The following is a 23,005-nucleotide window of genomic DNA, read 5'->3' as shown; positions in this document are numbered from 1 at the left end:
TTTCTGTTGATGTGATATTTTATGATATTGCCTCTCCTATTACTTAAAAAAATTAAATATGAAAAGGAATTTTTAAAAAGTTAAGGTTCTGTAAAACCAAATAGATGTGGCTGTGTCCAAACACTTATGGGCACTCTGTATACTACTGAGAAAAGAAATTAAATGCACCATTTTTGGAACCTACTGACTCAATTTATACATAATTTAACAAACATAGATAAATGAATTTCAGTATCTTATAGAAGCATTGTATTTTGAAGAAGGGATGGCTTACTACAAGCAGACACACACACAAAAAAACAGTGTTTTCCAGGAATCTGGTAGCAAGCGGAAGAAAGGTAAAAATACTCAGAAATTGAGTAGTGTGGGACTATTTAGAAAAGGGATCAATTTCCCCATGTCCATAAATTGCCCAGTGTGGACCTCAGTGAGTTAATTAAGCATATTTAATAAGATTGAAAAATTTAAAATTTGGTTTAGGAAGATTTTAATCAAAAGAAAGATAATAAGGTTATCCAGAATGACACATTTCCTAAGATTCCAAAAAACAATGATCTTATTGTACTTACCTGGAGGAGGCAGCTCATAGCCCCCATAACTAATAACACAACAAGTATAGCTTATAATTATATACTTGCTGTGTTATTAGTTATGAGGGCTATGAGCTAGTTGTGTACTAACTCATTTACATTCACTGATAAGTCAACTATGAGGTTCCAACAATCAAATAAATTTCTACCAAAAACATCTGAAATATTATGATTACTCACCTCATTTATATATTTTGCTATTATGCTATGTAGTTTTTGACGAGATGGAAGTGATTATTTGTTCCTAAGTAAATAATTGTCCCTTTATTATTGAAAGGAAATGAATATTTCAAAGCGGTAAATACCATTACAAGACCATATGCTTTTTTTTATTATTATGGGGACATGATGCAATGATTCTGAGTGTCGTCACACAAAACACCCCTGCCTCCTCTGCTCTACTCCATACCCATTCCACGAAAACAGAAGTAGAAAATGGCACTAATCTAGAAAGAATTTAGGTGAATTAGTGTTGAAGTCTTGAAAAGACAAACATACATCAGGTATTATGGAATCGAAAGGGTGATTTTACCAGAAAAAAGTGTCAAAGAGATTTTCTTTTGTACCTCAGTGTTCAAGATATGTCATAAAATTAGAAACTAATGATGTATACTTTTCATTAAGAACCAAAATCAACCACATTTATTCCTTAGGACAAAAATACAAAGGATTCATCCCTCCACACTCCTTGATGAGTGTCTCTGTCCTCCTCCCTTCACAAGTGTCAAGTGGAAAAGAAATATTTTGCTGGAGCATCTCAATCCAATAGTCAGGCAGCCAATCAAACCCCCGACTCCCAAAGCTAGTAATGCTCAGCCACTACTCATAACACACACACACACACACACACATATACCACTACACCATGTCACTTCCTCAAGGAAGAACAAACACCTAGTTTCCCTACATTAACATAACCATTACCTAAAATACCATAAATCATGCAACAATTCTTATTCTGTCCAGCACTTGCATTTAAAGCATGTCAAAACAAAGCTATCTACATGTGATATTAAAAGTCAATTCCTAAATGTACAGCTTCTGTGTCACTTCTATAAACTATTCATTTGTTTATCCCACAAATATTTAGAGAGTATCTACTATATGCTACCTGCTGAGACGCAAAAATGAACAAGGAAGAATCAATCTCTGCCTCATCAAACTTCCATTCTGAAAATATAGACAGACAATAAATAAGTAAACAAGCAAATAAAAATAAAATAAAATATAAATAAGTAAAATAAAATAATTGCTACTAGTGCTAAAAGACAAGCAGGATATAAAAAGAAGGCAATGGTAGAGTAAATGATGATGGGGGTGGTATGTGTGTGACAGAGTATTTTAGAAAAGGTTCTGAATTGGTGACATTTTTCTAACTTTGAAAGTTTGAAGAAAAGCATTTTAGGAATAGAGAATAGTAAATGAAAAGGCCTTGTGTCATGAAAGAGTTTCTAAGAACTGTAGAAGACCCAAAACTAGTAGAAGCGTAAGAACAAAATAAAGATTTAGTCAAAGACCAAGTAATGTAGCCCACAATAATAAAATTTGATTTCCAATTTTCTTTCAATATGTTTTACAATAAAACTCAGGAGAGTTTTACTGTACAATTTGCAATTTAGAAATATCACCCTGGCTGCTATGTGAATAAATTGGAGTAAGACAACATTACAGGAAAAATAAAAATATATATATATGTATATATATGGCTTAAACTAACAATACAGCAATAACTATTTGGAGAGAATAATAATTTGTTTAGAAAATATTCAGGAGATGCAACTGGCAGGATTTATCAATGGATCATAGGTTGCTATTGTCATACTACCAAAGGCAGCTGGAATTTGAACTCCACAATGGCAATTTAAAAATATTGTTTTCCTATCTTCTGTGTCTAAAATGAGGTTCATCCAGCACATACCACGTCCTTAATAAAATTGGGCTAAATAAACTATACATACTTGGGTATGCTCTGTAACACCCCAAGAAAGGCTGGGAATTGTGCCAAGAAAACCCAAAGCAATTATGTTTATGGGAAATTCTTGGGGGAGATAAGCCACTCATGAAGATTGACTTAGGGCATTTTTTTCTAAGGTTGCCATTGAGGAGGGGATGTCTATTTCAAATCAGTGCTTACTCTTAGAGCAGTGGTTGGATAAGTTGCCTAAGAAGATTTACTTCATCTTACATCCACCCACCTACTCTTCCTAAGCTTCTGCTCCTCTTTTAACAACATCTAGAAAATTCCCATTCTTAATCTATAGGGACGTAGTACCTAGAGGATGACTATGGAAATACCCAGGAGTACAGGTGCATTCCCTGTAGGTGAGGGAACTGTGAAATCTCCTCAAGAGAAGCAATGCTTTGGGGGAAAACAAGAATCTGCGTGATGTTGAGGTTGTGAAATCTTCCTCTATGACAGTTTCTTCATAGCAAAAGGAGGGATTTTAACTAGAATTTTAAGAATTGTTCTACCTCTAAAATCCTATGATTCCATTAAAGTAAAAGTAGGTTGAGAGTAAAATTCTCAGAAAGGTATATTAAGAAAGATTTGGGTAGCAATAGGGAGAAACAGTGATGTAATCACCACTGTGGATATATACAACACTTCTTAGAAATAATGCGAATTAATTTTCCTATTTTTAGGATATTGAGCTCACTTATTCTGTGGGATGGTGAGGAAGGAGTATACAGAAGCATCTTCACCATATAGATGGGTATAGGAAACCCGGGGACCTCGAGTGTCATAAATAAATGAGTAGCAGAAAATATCAAGATGTAGTTATTACATTGATTTTCTGTATGCATTGTTGCCCACAGTAAACAAGGCAAGAAGAAACCATTAGGATCAGAGAAGAGCTGATCTCAGTATTAGACTATTTTGAAGATCATTGCCGCTTATTTCTCTTTTAATATGCTTTATTATTATTATATTATATTTAATAATATACTTTAATATGTTAAAGTATATTAAAATTAATATATAGTAATATATATTAATATATTATTAAAGTATATGAAAATATTTTATATACAACTAATATATATTTTAATATATTCTTTTAATTTACTTGAATATATTAAAGTATATTAAAAATATATTTTATATATAATATAAATTATATATATTTATAAATCATAACTACATATTTACATATATTACATATTTCTATATTATAATATATATTATATTATATATATTTGCTGCTTATTTCTCTTTTAATACACTTAGATATGGGGTGTTAGTGCTGTCAACTGAAGAATGATGAGGTTCATAAATTTGGAAAGGAGGACCTTTATTTCTCATAGAGTGCAGCCTGCAGGGTGGCTGTTATGACAGGCTGGGAAATATAGCCTCTGGCCAGGAGCCAGAAACAAATATTTCAAGACAGTGTCAAAAGGAATATGTACAGAGTGAGGTGGCCAAATGCATATGCTCAATAAGCTATAGGAGGAATTATGAATATTTATGAAAGGACAACCATGCACATGCACAATTGTGCTTCATGCACCTTCATGAGTATCATATAGTTGGTCTCTTATCAGGAAGGAATGCTGGTTAGTTGCTGAGTTAAAACCACAAAAAAACAGGGAGAGCTTCAGTGGTTGGTTGATATCAGCAGTGGAGTCTTTCAAAAGAGCTTGTTTCTATTTTGCACTTAGGTAGGAAAGTCTAATGGCAGTTAAGTGAGGGCGGGGATGTAAGCAGGCACGTCTGACCGCCTATCTTGTCATGGATGAAAACTCAGCTTTTAAGGTTACTCTGGGGTGCCCTTGACCAAGAGAGGGTCCATTCAGTAGGTTGGGGAGCTAAGGGTTTCATTTTTATTTTATTTCTCAGTGCCTTCATCCTAACCACAGCTGAACACTTACTAGCTATGTAACCCTGGACAACTCACTTACCTCTGCCTCAGTGTGCCTCATCAGTGCAATGGAAATAGTAACAGTACCTACTTCATAGGTATTGTAGTGATTAATGCATATAATGCTCCCCACATTTTTCCCAGACCCACAGTCCTGTTACGTTGTTGATGTATCACTATTTTTAAATCCTTCAGCTATTCTCAGAAGCTTGTTTTCTAAAATGCCTGAAATTTTGTATGAATTTTGTATATATAAGTTCCATAAAAATGTCATATTTCTATGGCTCCCATAATAGTGCTCTGTTTACACCTCCAGCACAAATTTTAACTCATTACATTGTAATTTTTCAGTTTGTATTTTGCAAAATATAACAGAAACTCTGAGCTCCTTGAGGTCATGGAGTATGTCTCATTTATATATCTACTGCCTAAAGTAGTTCCTAGCATGCTATGGTCTTCAATATGTGTTTGTTAAATGGATGGATAGATGGATGGATGGATGGGATGATTACATGGATTTTTTTATTGAATAGATAAATCAATAGACTTTGACAAAAATTAAACACCACAACATCTAATTGTTTTTATTAATTCATTTAGTCTTTCCCTACTCTGCTACATAATTCCTAATTTTGCTTTTTGGAATCCTTTTTGTTAAAATACATATTTCACCCACATTTATTTCAAGTAAGAGTCTCTTTGCTTTTAAGTTTCTTTTTTGCTTTTGTACTTATTTTCAAAATTTTTACTACTACTAACACTAATCCCTTTGAAATGAAATATTTCAAGCCTCACCTTTCCCATCCTCTTCACAGAGATCATGCTGAATAACTATAAGAAGAAGTAACTAAAGATTTTGAGGTTTTCCTGACTTTCTTCCAGGAGTAAAAGGATTCAAAATTTTGGAAGTTTATTTTAATAATCTGTCACACTCTGAAGACCCATAAATTGAAAAAGCCTTCTCTGAGCTTGTTTACAAATGGTTCATCCTATGAGTATAAAATGACCAAGCTGTCTCTTCAATGCCCTGTTCAACCCTGACTTTAAAATGCTGTAATTATTGAGATCAAGGCTGAGAACAATTTTTCACCCACTCTACAGCTAAGACCTGCTCTACACTATCATCACATTTCCCTAAGACATTTCCTTACATGCTGCTTTCTGTTTCTTACCACTGATCTCTGAGCATTTTACATAGTTATTCCCATCATTATATCTATCCTACTGTCTCAAAAATAGGATGGTTTATGTAAATGTTATAACAACATTCCACCTAACAATTACTGTGACAGTCTTAGTGCCTTCAGGAACTATGGGGAGGAGGTAGAAGAAGCCTCTTCCACCACCCACAGTGGAGGACTTTATCCTCTACATGTTGGTATATATCAGTTTCTGCCCTGATGTAACAGTAAACTAACTAGCAGCATGGGCTGTAACTGCAAAAATCAATCCTCTGGAGGCAAGGGGAAGCCAGGTAGGAACATAAGCTCTGAGGGAATAATTTAAAAGTCGATTTGCACTTCATCCAAAGAGCATAGAAACACAACTTTTGAGTTTCACAGAAGAAGTAAGAAAAATGGTGAATTTCCCAGGATTAGGGGTGGAAAATGCTACGATGTACAATATGTGTTCTCTAGAGTATGACATGCATTTTCAATTCTATTGTCCCAGAGGACACAACAAGTTGTGCTGGAACAAATGGTTAACCAGATTTTTAAAAAGAATTATATTTTATAACTTATACTTAACATAAATTGCAAAGGAGTAATTTTTTTAATTACTAGAAATATAGAGAGACTATTTAAATTATTTTGGAATAAATAAAAACTTTTAAGTATATACTGCCCCATGAAGGAAAAACAATAAGAAAAGAGTTATAGCATATTTGATAATGAAATTTAAAACTTTTCAATGGCAAACACAAATATAAGGGAAAATGTTAGAAATTAAAACAATTTAAAATTACTAGAAAATAAAGACAAATTTAACAGGAAAATAATAAACAAAAAAATAAATTTAAATAACTCCATTATATAAGAAGCACTTAAAAATCAGTCATACTATGGCAAAAATAATAATGACAATAATGCAATTTCAAAGTGGGTGAAAAACTTGAAGACATTTCTCTAAATAAAATATACAAATGGCCAACAGGTATATGCAAATATGGTCAGCATCACTAGTTGTCAAGGAAATGCATATCCAAACACCAATGCGACATTGCCTCATGCCTATTAGCACGGCTATTATCAAAAAACAAAAGAAGTGTTGGCTAGAATTTAGGGAATTGAAACTCCTATACACTGTTGGTGGAAATAGAAAATGGTGCAGTCACTATGAAAAATAATGTGTCAGTTCCTCAAAACATTAAAAACAAAATTATTATATGATTCAGCAATCCCACTTTTAGGAATATGTCCAAAAGAATTGAAATCAGAACCTCAAAGAGATACCTTCACACCCATGTTTACTACAACATTATTCACAAAAGCCAAGATATGGAAACAGCCTAAAAGTCCATAGACAGATGAACAAAGAAAATGTGTTAGACATCAGCTAGAATGGCAAAGTAGGTGATCTCAGTCTTTATTCCTCCCACAAGGAACAACAATTGGGCAAATATCCACAAATGAAAATAACTAGCAGAGATCAGGAATCTACTTCAGAAGTTAAAACAATAGAGCAGACAGAAAAACTTCAAGAATAACCACAAAAAATGGTAGAAAAAAGTTTCATTTTGCCTGTGTCATCTCCTTCAGGCTGGCAGTGCTCAGTATGGAGAGGTCACTGCTCAGCTTGCAAGTTCCCCTTGCAGAGAAAAGGAGAGTGGAGTGAACCATTTTACCCAGCCTACTGGAGCATTGCCCAAAAAACCAGTTTAAGTTTCACCCATCCCAGATTGCTAGGGAGACCAACATAGCTGAGAAATCTGTAAACTGCTGGTAACAAAGAGAAATGATGAGGTCTATCAGTATCAGTCATTTGGTAGGAATCAATGCAGTCCCCAATAGCCTGATCTGAGCAGAATTCCAGTAGCCTTCTATACCGAGGACCTCAACAGCCCTCATGGATGTAACACAGGATTCTTTGAGGGCCACTTTGCCAAGTGGAAATCTCGATGGCCAGCAGAGCCTGTGCTGAGGCTTCACTCAGGCCCTCTGAACTCGTTCTGCTCATTTGGCCTGGCAGGCTATGCTCCACTCATGCTCACTTGCCCAGATCCCATGACACCCACCGTAGCTCAGTGCACACCCATGGTTGGTTTGGGCATGCTATGACTGACTTCTGCCTTGAGTGCTGACATCTGGATAAGGGGGATGGAGCAGTGCCCAAAAACTCAGAGATGCCAGCAACTGTGGAGCCCGAAGAGGTGTTACAGCTTTTGCTCTGGGAGTCAAGGTCTGAGCCCCCAGGAAGTGTTACAGCTCTTGTTCATTCTCACTGCTGGCCGCTTCAGCAAACGGGGATGTGTCACAGCTCATTCAGTCCTGCTGCCCACAGCTCAGCAATTGGGGATGTGTGGCACCCAGCATTTTTTTTTTTTTCCACTTCTGTAGCTTGGTGAACAGGAGTGTGTCTTAACAGCTCTTTTCACACCCACTATTCAGTGGATTCTGGATTCTTGTCCTGCAACCAACAGGAATGAAGCATGCAGACACCACAGAGTGAGCAAGGCTGATGAGATTTTTATTGAGTGGCAGAAAACCTCTTGACAACGAGAGAGTAGCCAAAGTGGGTAGCCCTCTGTGTAAGAGTGGGGCTGAAAGCAGAGAGCCATCTGTGAGGCTGAGTCTGGGCTTTTTATGGGCTCAGAGTGGAGGAATCTGTGCTGATTGGTTCATGGGCAGGCCTGGAAAAAGCACCGTTTAATTGACTAAAAGGCACTGAGGAAGTTCTCACTTGGGTCATGCACTCCACCTTGAACTGGTGGCTTGGTTTTCAGGCTTCAGGTTGTCTTTGGCTTGAAGGTTGAGATTCACCAGGGACTTATCCCTGTCTGCCTAGGAATCTGTCTGTCTCCTGCCATTATCAGCTGCACATACCACACTGCTTTCACTACCAAGGAACCCACAATGATCACTGCACAAACTATAGTACTTAACTCCACAGAGGACTCCAGCAGGTTCAATCACTGACAAAATCAACACCCAAAGATCACAAAGAAGCAGGAAAACATGACACCACCAAAGGAAAAAAATTAATTTCTAGTAACCAACCCCAAAGAATTGGAGATCTATAAATTGCCTGGAAAAAATCAAAATAATTACCTAAGGAATCGGGGAACTACAAGAGAACACAAATAAATAGTTTAATGAAATCAGGAAGACAATCCAAGAAGAAAATGAGAAGCTCAATAAAGAGACAGAAAATATTTTAAAAAGAACCAAACAGAAATGTTGGAGCTGAAAAATACAATAGCTAAACTAAAAAAATGTAATAGAGGCTTGAACATCAGACGAAATGAAGCAGGATAAAAAAATAAGTGAACTCAAAGACCGAGCATTTTAAATCATCCAGTAAGTGGAGATAAAAGAAAAAAAAATGAATGAAACCTACAGAAGCCATGGAATACTATCAAGAGAGCTAACATTAGAATTATAGTAGGTTCAGAAGAAAAATAGAGAGCATTAGATAGAAAGCTTATTTAAGGAAATAATCATGGGAAACTTAGCAAATATCAGGAAAGAAATGAGCATCCAGATGGATGAAGCCTAAAGTTCTCCAGTCAATTCAACCAAAAAAAGAATCCACAAACATACATTATCATCCACCTGGCAAAAATCAAAAACAAAGAGAGAAGCTTGTAAGCAGCAAGAGAAAAGAATCATGTCATATAAAGAAGGACCCAAATAAAGCTATCAGTGGATTTCTCAACAGGAACTTTGAGGATCAGGAGAGAATGAAATAATATATTCAAAGCGATGGAAGAAAAATAAAACTGCCAACCAGCAATATTTTGCCAGCAAAGCTGTCCTTCAGAAATGAAGAAGATAAAGACTTTTTTCGAAAAAAAAAAAAAAAAGTTGAGTGAGTCTTCACTATTGCTTGCCTTACAAGAAATGCTAAAGGGGGATTTTTAAGATTAAATAAAAGGCAGCTAATTAGTAACACTAAAACATATAAAAATATAAAACTGGTAAAGTATATATATGGTTAAATTTAGAATATTCAAACACTATAATGGTGGTGGTGTAAATCACACCATCATTATAAAGTTATAAGAAGAATGTATGAAAAATGACTAGCTATAATAAATTCTTAAGACATACAAAAAATGTAAACTGTAGCATCAAAAGCACAATGTAAGAGAAGGGAAGTAAAAGTACAGAGCTTCTTTAGCAATCAAAGTTAAGATGTCATTGTTTTTAAATGAATTGGTTAAACAATAAGAATATTTATGTAAGCTTCATGGCAACCACAAATTAAAAACCTATAGTAAATACACAAAAGATAAACAGAAAAGAATCAAAGCATACTACTGAAGAAAATGATCAAATCACAAAGGAAAACAACAAAGGAGTGATAAAGGAATAAAGGATCTACAAAGCAACCAGAAAACAATTAATAAACTGACAATAATAAATCTTTACTTACCAACTATAAATAAGCAAATTTTGTCAATCAAAAGACAAAGAGTGGCTGAATTGATTTATGAACATAAAATCCAAGTAAACGCTGCCTGCAAGAAACTCACTTCACCTTTAATAACACACATAGACTAAAAGTAAAGGGAGAAAAAACAAAAATATGCCATGAAAATGAAAACCAAAAAGAGCAGTAGCAGGTACATGTGTATCAGACAAAATAGACTTTAAATACTGTCACAAGAGACAAAGAAGGTCACTAGATATTGATAAGAAAGTCAATTCATCAAGATAATAGAACAGTTATAAATATGAATATACCCAACATCAGAGCACCTAAATATATAAAGCAAATATTAACAAATCTAAAGCAAGAGATAGACTGCAATGCAATATTAATAGAGAACTTAAATATCTGATTTTCAACAATGGCTAAATCATCCAGAAAGTATATTATTAAGAAAACATTGTCTTGAACTACTTCAGACTAAATGAATCTAATAGACATACACAAAATCTTCGATCCAACAGCAGAAAACACATTCTTCTCAAGCTTACACAGAATATTCTCCTGGACAGATTGTATGTTAAGCCACAAACAAGTCTTAAGAAATTTCAGAAGACTGAAATCATATCAAATATATTTTCTGACCATAATGGTATGAAAGTAAAATCAATAATAACAGGAAAACTGGAAAATTCATGTACATATGGAAATTAAACAACAACCAATGGGCCAAAAAAAGAAATCAAAAGGTAAATGTAAAAATATCTTGAGACAAATGAAAACGGACATGACATACAAAAAGGTATGGGATGCAGCAAAATCAGTTTTAAGGGAGAAATGTATAGTAATAAATGTTTACAAAAAAAAAGAGGAAAGATCTCAAATTAACAACCTAACATTACAGCTGAATGAACTAAAAAAGGAACAAACTAAGCCCAAAGTTAGAAAAAAAGGAAATAAGAAAGATTAGAAAAGAAATCAATGAAAGTGGGACTAGAAAAACAGTAGAAAAGATCATGAAACTAAGACTGATTTTTGGAAATATAAATAAAATCAACAATACTTGATCTACACTGAGAAAAAATAGAAGACTTAAATAAATAAAAGCCAAAATGAAAAAGGAGACATTACAACTCATACTACAAAAAATATAAAGAATCATAAGATAATATCAATAACTGGATAGCCTAGAAGAAATGGATAAATTCCTAGACACATACAGCCTACAAGACTGAATCATGAAGAGATAAAAAATCTTAACAGTAATGAGTAAGGAGATTGAATCAATAATAAAATCTCCTATCAAAGAAAATCCTAGGACCCGATGGCTTCATAGTTGAATTCTACCAAATATTTTGAAAAGAACTAATACCTATCCTTCTGAAATCCTTCCAAAAAGTTGAAGAGGAGGGGATATTTTAAAACTCATTTTACAAAGCCAACATTGCCTTCATACCAAACCCAGATAAGGACACCAACAAGAAAAATAGATTATAGGTCAATATCCCTTGTGAACAAAGGTCCAAAAATCCTCAACAAACTACTGGCAAACCAAACATACCAGGACATTAAAAAGATTTTGCATCATGACAAAGTAGGATTTATTCCTGTGATGTAAGAATTATCCAACATACACAATCAACAAATGTGCTACACCACATTAACGGAATAAGAAATAAAAACCATGAGATAATCAAAACAAATGCAGAAAAATCATTAGACAAAATTCAACATTCTTTCACAATACATAATTTTCAACAAATTAATTATAGGAATGTACCTCAACACAATAAAGCCTGTATATCAGAAGCCTATGATAAACATTATACTCAATGATGAGAAATTGAAATGTTTCCCTCAAAGATCAAGAACAAAACCACTCTCCCCACTTCCATTCAACATAGTACTGGACGTCATAACCAAAGTAATTAGGAAAAAGAAATAAAGTGCATCCAAATAAAAAAGTTAGTGTCTCTGTTAGAAGACGGCGTGATCCTATGTAGAAAGAATCCTGAAGACTCCACTAAAAACTGTCAGAACTAATAAGCAAATTCAGTAATTTTGCAGACTACAAAATCAACAGAAAAATTCAGTTGCATTTCTTTACACCAATAATGATTTATAGAAAGAAAAAGTCAAGAAAAACTTATTACGAGCACATCAAAAAGAATAAAATACTTACAAATAAATTTAACTAAAGAGGTAGAATATCTGTACACTGAAAAGTATAAAACATTAATGAAATAAATTGTGGAAGACACAAATAAGTGAAACATATCCCATATTCATGAACTGGAAGAATTAATGTTGTTAAAAAGTCCATACTATGAAAATGATCTGTAGATTCAATGCAATCCCTATCAAAATGGCAATGAATATTTTTCACAGCAATGGAAAAAATAATTCTGAAATTCATATGCAACCACAAAAGAGCATGAAAATCTTAAGCAATCTTAAGTATAAGTACAAAGCTGGAGGTATTAAACTTCCTGATTTCAACTCCATTACAAAACTGTAATAAAACAGATGTTGCTGGCATAAAAACATACAGACCAATAAAACAGAATTGAAAGCTCAGAATTAAACTCACATACATACAGTCAGCTAATTTTTTCAACTAAGTTACCAAGAATATACACTGTAAAGGACAGACTCTTCTATAAATGATGTTGGGAAATTGGATATCCACATGCAAAGAATCCATGCTTCTCTTAATTCCAATCACAAAAGTTAATTCAAAGTGGATTATAAACTTAACATAAGACCTGGCTCCATAAACTCCTAGAAGGAAACATGGGGAAAAGTTCCTGGACATTGGTCTCATCCTTATTTGTTTGATGAACGGGAAATCTACAGAAAGGGAGAAAATATTTGTATACCATACATCCAATAAGGAGTTAATATCCAAAATATATACAGAACTCATACTACCAAATGGCAAACAAACAAGATTCTAAATGGGCAAAAGATATTTTAAAAATGATTTCATAAAATGGGCAAAGGATCTGAATAGATATTTTTCCAAAGAAGACACACAAATGGCCAACAGGTATATGGAAAAAATGCTCAAAATCAGAAATCATCAAGACAAATCAAAACCTCACTGAGATATCACCAACGACCTGTTAGATTGCCTTTTATCAAAAAGTCCAGTGATAACATGTGTTGGCAAGGATGTAAAGGAAACCTGATATGGTTTGGCTGTGTCCCCACCCCAATCCCATCTTGAATTCTAGTTCCCGTAGTCCTCACATGTCATGGGAGAGACCCAGTGAAAGGTAATTGAATCATGGGGGCAGTTTTCTCATGCTATTCTTGTGATAGTGAGTAAGTTCTCACAAGATCTGATGACTTTACGTGGGGCTTTATCCTTTACTCAGTTCTCAGTCTTCTCTCTCTTGCTGCCATGTGAAGAAAGACATGTTTGCTTCCTCTTCCACCATGACTGTGACTGTAAGTTTCCTGAGGCCTTCCCAGCCATGCTGAAATGTGGGTCAGTTAAACCTCTTTCCTTTATAAATGACCCAGTCTCAGATATGTCTTTATTAGCAGTGTGAGAACGGACTAATACAAAACCCTTGTAAACTTTTGGTAGAGATATAAATCAGTGCAACCATTATTGAAGGCAGTATGTAGCGTCCTCAAAAAATAAATAAATAAATAAATCTCTCATATAATACAGCAATCCTACTTCTAGGTATGTATACAAAAGAAATAAAACCACTATCTTAAAGACACATCTGCAGTCTCAAATTTACTGCAGCATTGTAACACTAGCCAAGATATAGAAACAACTTAAGTGTTCATCTACAGATGCATAGATTTTTTAAATGTGGTACAAACACACACAATGGATTATTCAGCCTTTAAAAGAAGGAAATCCTGCCATTTGCCGCAACATGGATAAACCTGGAGGACATTATGCTAAGTGCAATTAGCCAGACACATAACGACAAATACTACATGATATCCCATACAGGTGGAATATTTAAAAAAATCAAACTCATAGCAATGGACAGTAGAGTGGTGGTTAGCAGGGGCTGGGAAATTCCAGGAAAAAGAAGATGTTCATCAAAGGGTACAAACCTTCAGCTACAAGATAAGTACTGGAGACCAAATGTACAGTAGCTTCAAATTTGCTAAGAAAGTAGATCTCAAGTGTTAACACACACATATACACACATTATACACAAATGGTAATGATGTAACATGATGAATGTGTTAATTAGCTTGGTTGTGGTAATCATTTCATAAGTAGGCATATACCCTAAATATATGCAAATTTTATTTGTAAATCATACCTCAATAAAGCCTGAAAAAAATTGTAGTATATATATGCAATGGAGTATTATTCAGCCTTTAAAAAGCAAGATACAGAAGGACAAATACTGCATGATCTCACTTATATGTGGAATCTAAAATACTCAAACTGAAGGTAGAATGGTGGTTGCCAGAAGTGGAAAGGGAAGAGAGAAATGAGGAGATATGGACTAAAGGTTACAAAGTTTCAGTTATGCAAAAATGAATGAGTTCTGTAGAGTTAATGCACAACATGGTGTCTGTATTACAATGCAATACTGTATTGGACAAATGAAATGTACTAAGGGAGTAGATCTTAAGGGTTCACACCACACACACAGAAACATAACCCTGTGAGGTAATGGATATGTTAATTATCTTAAATGTGATGATCATTTCACAGTGTATACATATTTCAAAACATCAAGTTGCACACTTAAATATGTATGATTCTTATTTGTCAATTATACTTCAATAAAACTGGAAAAGGGGAATGAAGGAGAATAAGCTAGAACTTGTGGCCACATGCTGGTTGACCTCCCACTGAAGGTCATTCCTCCTTTCAAATGGCTATGATAAATACCTCTTTTTGGGTTTTCCGTATTTCCTCCCTCTCTCAGTCCCTTCAGGCACAATGGTGTAAACATCTCCACCGCATCTTACCCCTGATTATAGCACTGGCCTGTGTGGTACTCTATACCTATAAACTCATAGACAGCATCTCTTTAAATAAATCTTTATCAAATTATCCTATATTAAGTGTGCCATTAACTTCCTGTTGGAACTCTAAATGATATAATTTTCTATAAATGTATCCTTCCTTGAGTGTATCAACTTGTTTCATCCTATTGACTGTAGCTTTACAACTAAGATGCTTCAATATATGAGATAATATAAATTTTCACCCTCTCCTTTCTGTTTTATGAACCTGGAGGGCTTCCATCTTCTGCTTTCATCCATTTCTGTTGTCTCCTATGCCTACTATACATCTGTCATCTTAAAAGTGCCTTTTGATCCCTTTGTGGTTCATAAGCATGATGACTGAGTTTTTGCACTCCTGTGTGAGACGTAGCTCCCTCAAATCTTATGACATACACGTATTACCTGACTCACATGAAAAAAGAAAAAAGAGATTGGGATTTTTGTAAAGTGGCTTTAGCCACCCTGCATTGCATATATTAATTTATTGATCTCATTTCTTCCTCTTGTTTTGCTGGGATACATTATCCCACACTTTCAAAAAAAAAAGAGTACTTATGATGCAAACTTTATAAATTTTTGCCTGATTAAACATGCTTTATTCTATCTTCCTGATAGATTTGTTCTGTATAGAATTCTAGGCTGAAAATCAGCTTGAGAAACTTTTCCACTGTATTCTAAGGATGAGTTTGCTACAGAGCACACTCATGCCATTTGAATTTCTGTTCATTTATGAGCTATGTGGTTTTTTCTTAATGATTTTACAATATTTTCAATTGTTAAGGTGATAAAATTTCATAATAACTTGCCTTGGGATTTTTTTAAAATCTTGTGCTGGGCGTTCAGTAAATCTTTCATATCGAGAAAATTAAGCTTTTCTGTTCTAAGAAATTTAATTTCATTGTTTCTTTTAAATCCATCCTTCTGTTTAATTTGTCCTCCTGGAATATGTGTGAGTTGAATGGTTTGCCCCAACTTGATTCCTTGTGTTTCTTGTTTTCATCTTTCATGTTTTCTGTTTCTTTGACATTTTCATTCTACTTTCATAGAGACAGTGCTTTTATGACTTCTTTGACTACTTGTTTTATTTCTTTTAATGTCGTATTAATTTGTTTTAATTTTTATTGTTCTTTTTGATTTTATTTACCTTCCAAAAATAATTTTTCTATATTTTTTCAATGCACCATATTCTTATTTAAAGATTACAAATATTTTCTTTCATTCATGATAAGATACAGTTTTTTACAGTTGTTTTTTTTTTTTTTTTTCCCTGAATTACCTATAATTCCACCAGTTTCCTTTTGGCTTTTTTAAAGGCTTACTTTTCTCTTTTTTTCAAAAGCCTTATGTAATTTTAGATTGATCTCTTCAGCCAGCTTACTAATTGGCAGGCTTCCGGTCAGGGTTGCAGTAGAAAAGTAGCCATTTCACTTGTAATCTCTGAAGGCAGATGTGACATTAACATTCAGTTTCTTCAACAAAGGTGCCAATATTCTGTCTGTGACTCATCGGCTACCATTAGCATCTGGGAGCAGAAAGAGGATGGAAGACTGAACTGCTCCATTCTCTTAATCTTCATTAGCAGCCCTGAACCTCACCTCCCCCTGACCTGGCATCCTGCATCCCAGTCATTGTAGGGATTCCAGGAAGTGAATCTCTCCCCTTTTCCTCACTATTCCTCTTGTTGGTAATTCAGACTTAGCCTTCCCAACCCTGCTAAACCAGTTGCTACTTTTTTATCTTACCTTTTCCAAACTTTTGTTGAAATCTCTTCTCTGCATCTAACTGCTGTCCTGTTCCTTTGTTCCTGTGGGTCTAAGCCATTTTTTTCCTACAGCAAGTGTTGTTGTTGTTGTTAATACTTTGCTCTTAGGAGGGAAAGGGAAACCTAATGTATTCTATCATTTTTAATATAATTTGTGTGTTTGTTGTTTATCTTAAAAAATCAGGAGTTAAAAAAAAGATAGAAAGACCCTGTTGCAAAGGGAAAGTAATATGAAAATAACTATAAGGACATGCAATAACTATAAGGAAATTTTAATCATCAAAATGTTAATGGTGATCATGTATGAGAGGGCTTGAGTAGACAAACCATTTTAAAGACTTTTCAAAAGCCCCACCAACAAACTACTATTAACATAAGATTGTCCACTTGGCTTCAAAAGGAATATCTTTTTCTTATAAGGTCATTCTATATTATTGAATTGAAATTTAAAAGAGCCTGAGGCAAGTCAATGCAATATTTTAGTTGGGCCACCATAAATAATGTCAGGTCCCCATTACTAAGGAAAAAAAATAGAAATTGGAGTTACAATCAATAGATTTTGACAAGTACCTACTGTGCAAGCACCTCTATTCCATACATGAAGAGTAGAAAAGAATATATATCACTTATATTCCCCCTAAGTTGTAGATCTCAGATAAAAATCCATTAAAAAAGAGAAAAATGTAAGTGATATCTTATAAATTGCATACAGGATTGCTTAAGGCATATAGAAAATAAATGTTGAATAAAAATTATCAGGGCAGAATTCTTGAACAATATGAGTCATGAGACAAGATCTAAGAAAATTTCTCAGAAGAAAAATGTGTTTTCCAGAATACTGAGAATACTTATCTATTTTTCAACTTTACTAAGAATACCACAAAAAGAAAATGTGCCTATTCCATTTTGTTGTTTTAAGGAACTGAAGACAAGTTCAACTAAAAATTTATAATAGAATTACATCTCCTTAGTCATTTCAGTGGTACAAATATCAACTCATTTTAGTTGCTTTAATCTAGTCTGTATTTTTATTGCCAAAAAAAGTAAGATTTCTTTCAGTAAAGATAGTATTATAGTAATGGGTAGAAGAGTATTCAAATTCTCCAAGAGGGTCTTTAAAGAAATTGCTATCCACCTCAAAATATGTAAAGTTCTATTTTTTCTCCTGCACAGAAACCATGCTTTGGGCAATTTGTTGATTTATACTAACCCACTTCATTGTAGGAAATATATATTTCTATGTCTGCATTTGTTGTATTGCATTATAATTATCTCCTTGCAAATCTGTTTCCGTGACTAGATTTTGCAATATTTATAGGAAAAGACTAGAGAAGGAAGAAAAAGAAAACAAAAGAAGGAAGGAAAGAAGGAGGGAACAAGGTGCAGCTTCTGGTAAATTAGACTTCTTTTTTGAAGAGACATGATATGGTGAGAAGATATGATCAGGGATATCTTTCTCTTATAACCCCACTCTAAATTATTGAATGGTAGCTTGAGAGTTTGATGTGAATAGAAGGGATCTAACGAGGTTAAATGAGATATTGAGTAGGAGTGTTAACTTTTTTACTCTAGAAGAGAGGATAAACCTTGCCAAGTATGGAAAGATTTAAGTTTAGCCTGTCTAAAATAGCCTCAAATTATTTCCTGTTAGACAAAATACAAAAGCTGCATTTTAGGAACTTTTTTTTTAACTATTAATAAATTAGGGATCATTGAAGGTATCCACTAATTCTCTGATTTTGCAATTCTGACAAACTATCCTCTCTGCTTTTCCTTCAAGGAGATCTTGCTACTCCATAGCTGCCTCATGGCATTCTTTACATCCTCATTCCTCAGAGTATAGATGAGTGGGTTCAACATTGGGGTGATGGTGGTATAGAACACAGACACAGCTTTATCCAATGGGAAAGTAGTGGATGGATGGAGATAAATAAAGATACACGCAACAAAGAAGAAAGTTACTACAGTCAGATGAGATCCACAGGTAGAGAGCTTTGTGTCGGCTCTCTGCAGACTGTTTTTGAAGACTAAACAGAATGACTGTGTAGGAGGCCAAAAGAATGAGGAAACACCCTAGGGAGATGAGACCACTGTTGGCAACTACCAGCATGTTTACCAGAGTTGTATCAGCACAGGCAAGTTTTAGGACTGGGTGGACATCACAAAAGTAATGGTCTATAACCTGAGCATTACAGAAGGGCAGCTGGAAGGTCATGAGGGTCTGAACAAAGGAATGACCCAGGGCCCCCAACCAGGACAGTGATGCCAGCACAGTACAAGCATTAGCACTCATTATGACAGTGTAACAGAGGGGTTGGCAGATAGCAGCATAGCGATCAAAAGCCATGACAGTCAAAACAAAAATCTCAGCACAACCTAAAAAGTGGAAGGTAAACATCTGAGTTATACAGCCCCAGTAGGAAATAGTCTTTTTCTCAGAAACAAAGTCTGCAATCATCTTGGGTGCTGCGGCCGAGGAATAGGCAATGTCCACAAAAGACAGGTTACTGAGGAAGAAACACATGGGTGTGTGTAGTCGGGGGTCAGAAAAGACCATAAGCAAAATGAGCAAATTTCCCACCACGATCACGACATAGAAGAGGAGAAATAAGACAAAGAACATCAATTGCGCTCCAGAATCTTGGGAAAGTCCCAGGAATATAAACTCAGTGACATTGTTGGCCACTTTCATGGGGCCCCAGGCAGGACTGGTGGAGTGACTCTGGTTCTCTGCAAAAATAAACACATGTTATAAACCATTGTAAGCAAGGTAAAGCCTATCAGTAAGAGTCTTGTGAAAATACCTACATGATGTTAAATATGGTAGAGAAAGTTCTTCATATTTCTTGAACATAGTTCATGAGTATTTTTCTTGTTATTAGCTTGATTTCCACATTATTGACTCACATTTGAATTTCTTTCATAATTAGTCTTATAGTTCCTTTCTTCCATACAAGAACCTAGAGAATCTGAGTCTTTTTTATTGAATTTAATGTTTTTACCTAATCAGTGCTCTCCCTCCCCCCACCTCCAACTTCTCTTGTCAGAAATTTACTTTGGAGTGAAAACTTTGTTTATTTAATTAATTTTTTGAGGCTGTAAATAAAAGCATGAAGTCAGAGTATATGATCTGATGTATAAAATTTCAGAATCCTTCAAGTATAATATATACTACTCACTTATAGAAAAGTAACATTTTGTTTAATCAAGAAAGGAAGACTCAGTTTCCAATTTCTCAATTAGAAAAAAAAAGTCTCAATTCAAGTAAAAATTAAGTCATTTTTAGTGCTTATAAATCAACGTTGAGGAAGTTTGAATCATATGCCTGGACCTGCTGGTTGAAAATTCCATTGTGCTTGCCAATAAGGAATACATGAGAAGTGATCAATTTATACAGAGAAATACTTTTTTCTATGTTGCTCTGAAGAGTTGAAACATTTAAAACTTCTCATTGAGTTCCCTATCATCCTCAATCCCTTTGCAGGTCCCTGTCATCCTCAATCCCTTTGCCTTGAAAAACACACAGATAACTCTCTGTCCTTGTGATCACAGGAAAAACTAGGAATGAAATTTATCATACAGATAATGTTAGAAATGATAGTTTAAAAATAAGTGTCTGAAGCCATTTTATAAACTGTAATAGGAATGCTTGCATCATACAGAGAAAAATAAAGGATAGAAATAATCAGGAAAAAATTCTTAAAGGAGATTAATATTAGACAAGATCTGAAGTTTCTCGAAATAAAAATGGCTTTTCTGAAATATGAAAATTACTAGCTATTTTCCGTCTTTACTCAGAATACCTCTTTTCTGCATGGATAGCAGAAAGAGCACTGCCCAGAAGCTGAGTGGTGTAAGTTTGAGTGCCCTCATCAGCTTTATAACTTTGGGTAAATCTATTTATCTTCCCTGGATCTCAGTTTTCTCATCTATAGAAGATGAATGATAAAATTTTTTACCTCACAAAGGTGTTTCAGAATTAAAATGAGATCTATAGAACATGTTTTGAATTTATGAGGTGTTTCCTTTTAATTTGAATCTATCAAGTGGAATCTCTCTAGTAAGCACAATTTGTAATTTGGTGCATTTAGTTATTATATAAAAGCTATATAATGTAACTACTAGAAAATATTAAAAACATATACAATTTTATTTCTGAGATAATAGCTATAAAAATATGTGCCAATCTCCATGAAAGAAATATCATTAATAGTAGCTAACATTTACTGAGTATTTTACCATGCACAGAATCGTGTGCTAAACTCTGCATATGTTACTTAATTCCATCTTCACAACACTATCATAATTTTTATTATCTCCATTTTATGGAGCAGAGCACTAAAGATTAAAGAGGCAAATTGCCCAATATAATTTTCAGCGAAAGGACTGGTATAATTCTGGTATTCTTTTTCCAGAACACGCATAACTTACATATCTTTAAATAAATCATAGGTAGATAGAAAGATTAGATAGATAGATAAATTTCCCATAAAAAACTGAATTTATTATTATTTTTTAATTAATATTATTTTTTGGAGAGGAAGTCTCACTCTGTCACCCAGGCTGGAGTGCAACAGCGCGATCTCGGCCCACTGCAATCTCCGCCTCCTGGGTTCAAGTGATTCTGCTGCCTCAGCCCCCCAAGTAGTTGGAATTACAGGAACCTGCCACCACAAAAAGAACTGAATTTAAACAATTGCTTTCTTATCGTGCAAAGTCCTTCAATTGGAGAATATGTTTCACATTCCTAAAATCTTTTAATAGTCTGTGCCCTATACCAGCAAAGCCAAATTGTGCTCAGTCATCACCAGTTGGCAAAATCATGAGCGCTGAAAAAATGTTTAGGTAAACAAAAAACACTCATATTGTACTTACTGTATGCCAAGTTTGATTCTAGATGTTTTAAATTTAGCTCATTTAACTCCCATAATGATCTTATAAAGTAGTCTATCACTACTATTACCACTTCAGAAATGAGGAAACTGAAGCACAGAAAGAGTAAGTAACTTGCCCAAGGTTATAGATCTAGTGATTGGCAGAGTTGGTATTTGAACCTACGCAATGGGTCTTCAGGATCTATTTTCCTAACTACTATGCATATCCTGGGTCTGATGGCATCAAAGCCACCAAATATCTTTTTCATTTGAAAGCCTTAAACTTTATACATTAATCAAAAGACTCCTTTTCTTCTAATCATGAAAAGTTTTTTTAATTATATACACTATTTAGAGACAAAGACTATAGCTACAACTGGCAAGATCAGCACAGCATACAGTCTGTACCCAACTTTTCTCAAATTAAATTTACAGTGGAGATGTAATAACAAGTGATGTGATACTGATCGTTAATTCAGTCATTATTTGATTTGGCAAGTACTGTCAATCAAGTGGAGGAGGTCCACATGTAAACTGTGACAGTTCTCCGTGAAAGGGCTCAGGAAGGAAGCCCAGCAGAGACAGGATTGCCTTTTCAAACTCTGTCACTGAGTGGAATTCTGACAGATGAGTTAGAGTTAACCTGATGATGATGAGGATTGCAGGGTGTGGGCACAGAAGAATAGACAGGGCAGGAAGAACTTTCCAGGCCTAGCAAATAGAATATGTGAAGGTAAAAATCATTACACCAGCCTCTTTGGGGAGTGCCAGCAAGTTGAACATGATTCAACACAGAACCCACATAGGAAAGTGTCAGGAGATGAGGCTGAAAAGAAGGCAAGTCTAGATTACAGAGTCTTGTGTGTTAAGCTTAAAAGTTAGCAACTGAATTAACTGGGGTGCCATAAAGAAAGATCCAGTCACAGGAGGAGAGTAGCTGCGATGGAAGGTGGGGGAGAGAAGTTGTGAAAAAGAAGACGCCTGGAACCCCAACTCGTCTACATTCAAATTTCGGCTTCACCATTTACTAATTTTATGACTTTAGGCAAGTGACTTCACTTCCGTTTGCCTCAGTTTTCTCAAGTGTAAAATGTGGATAGGAATAGTACATTTATATAGAGTGTTATACATATTAAATATATATTACATGTAAAGGACTTATGTGCATAATGTACTTTAAGTGAATATATAATTATCATTATGCATCTTAGCTATCAGAGAAAATGTTGATTGGAAGGAGAGACAGAAGCCTGGATAGGAGTCGTCTTAGAACACTAACCTCCTTACTATGTTAATCTCCTGATTCTCACCTATATGCATGCTCAT

The 23,005-nt window shown here is 34.6% G+C and overlaps 1 protein-coding gene and 1 non-coding gene across 2 annotated transcripts; one reads left to right on the top strand and one right to left on the bottom strand.

Annotated features, from left to right (window-relative positions):
* Nucleotides 1-15,354: 15,354 nt before the first annotated feature.
* LOC134738193 (small nucleolar RNA U13) lies at nt 15,355-15,455 on the top strand. The gene has a single exon (XR_010123805.1). It is a non-coding gene; the product is annotated as a small nucleolar RNA U13 (small nucleolar RNA).
* Nucleotides 15,456-18,560: 3,105 nt separating this feature from the next.
* LOC129013204 (olfactory receptor 4S2-like) lies at nt 18,561-23,005 on the bottom strand. Its single transcript, XM_054449700.2, is given in 3 exon segments — nt 18,561-18,798; nt 18,800-19,535; nt 22,990-23,005. Coding segments are annotated over 3 exon segments (990 nt in total).

The sequence above is a fragment of the Pongo pygmaeus genome, chromosome 15 (genome assembly GCF_028885625.2).
Source record: "Pongo pygmaeus isolate AG05252 chromosome 15, NHGRI_mPonPyg2-v2.0_pri, whole genome shotgun sequence".
NCBI classification, from domain to species: domain Eukaryota; kingdom Metazoa; phylum Chordata; class Mammalia; order Primates; family Hominidae; genus Pongo; species Pongo pygmaeus.
The sequence above is the reverse complement of the archived record's forward strand: the minus strand, read 5'-3'. Positions and strand labels throughout refer to the sequence as shown.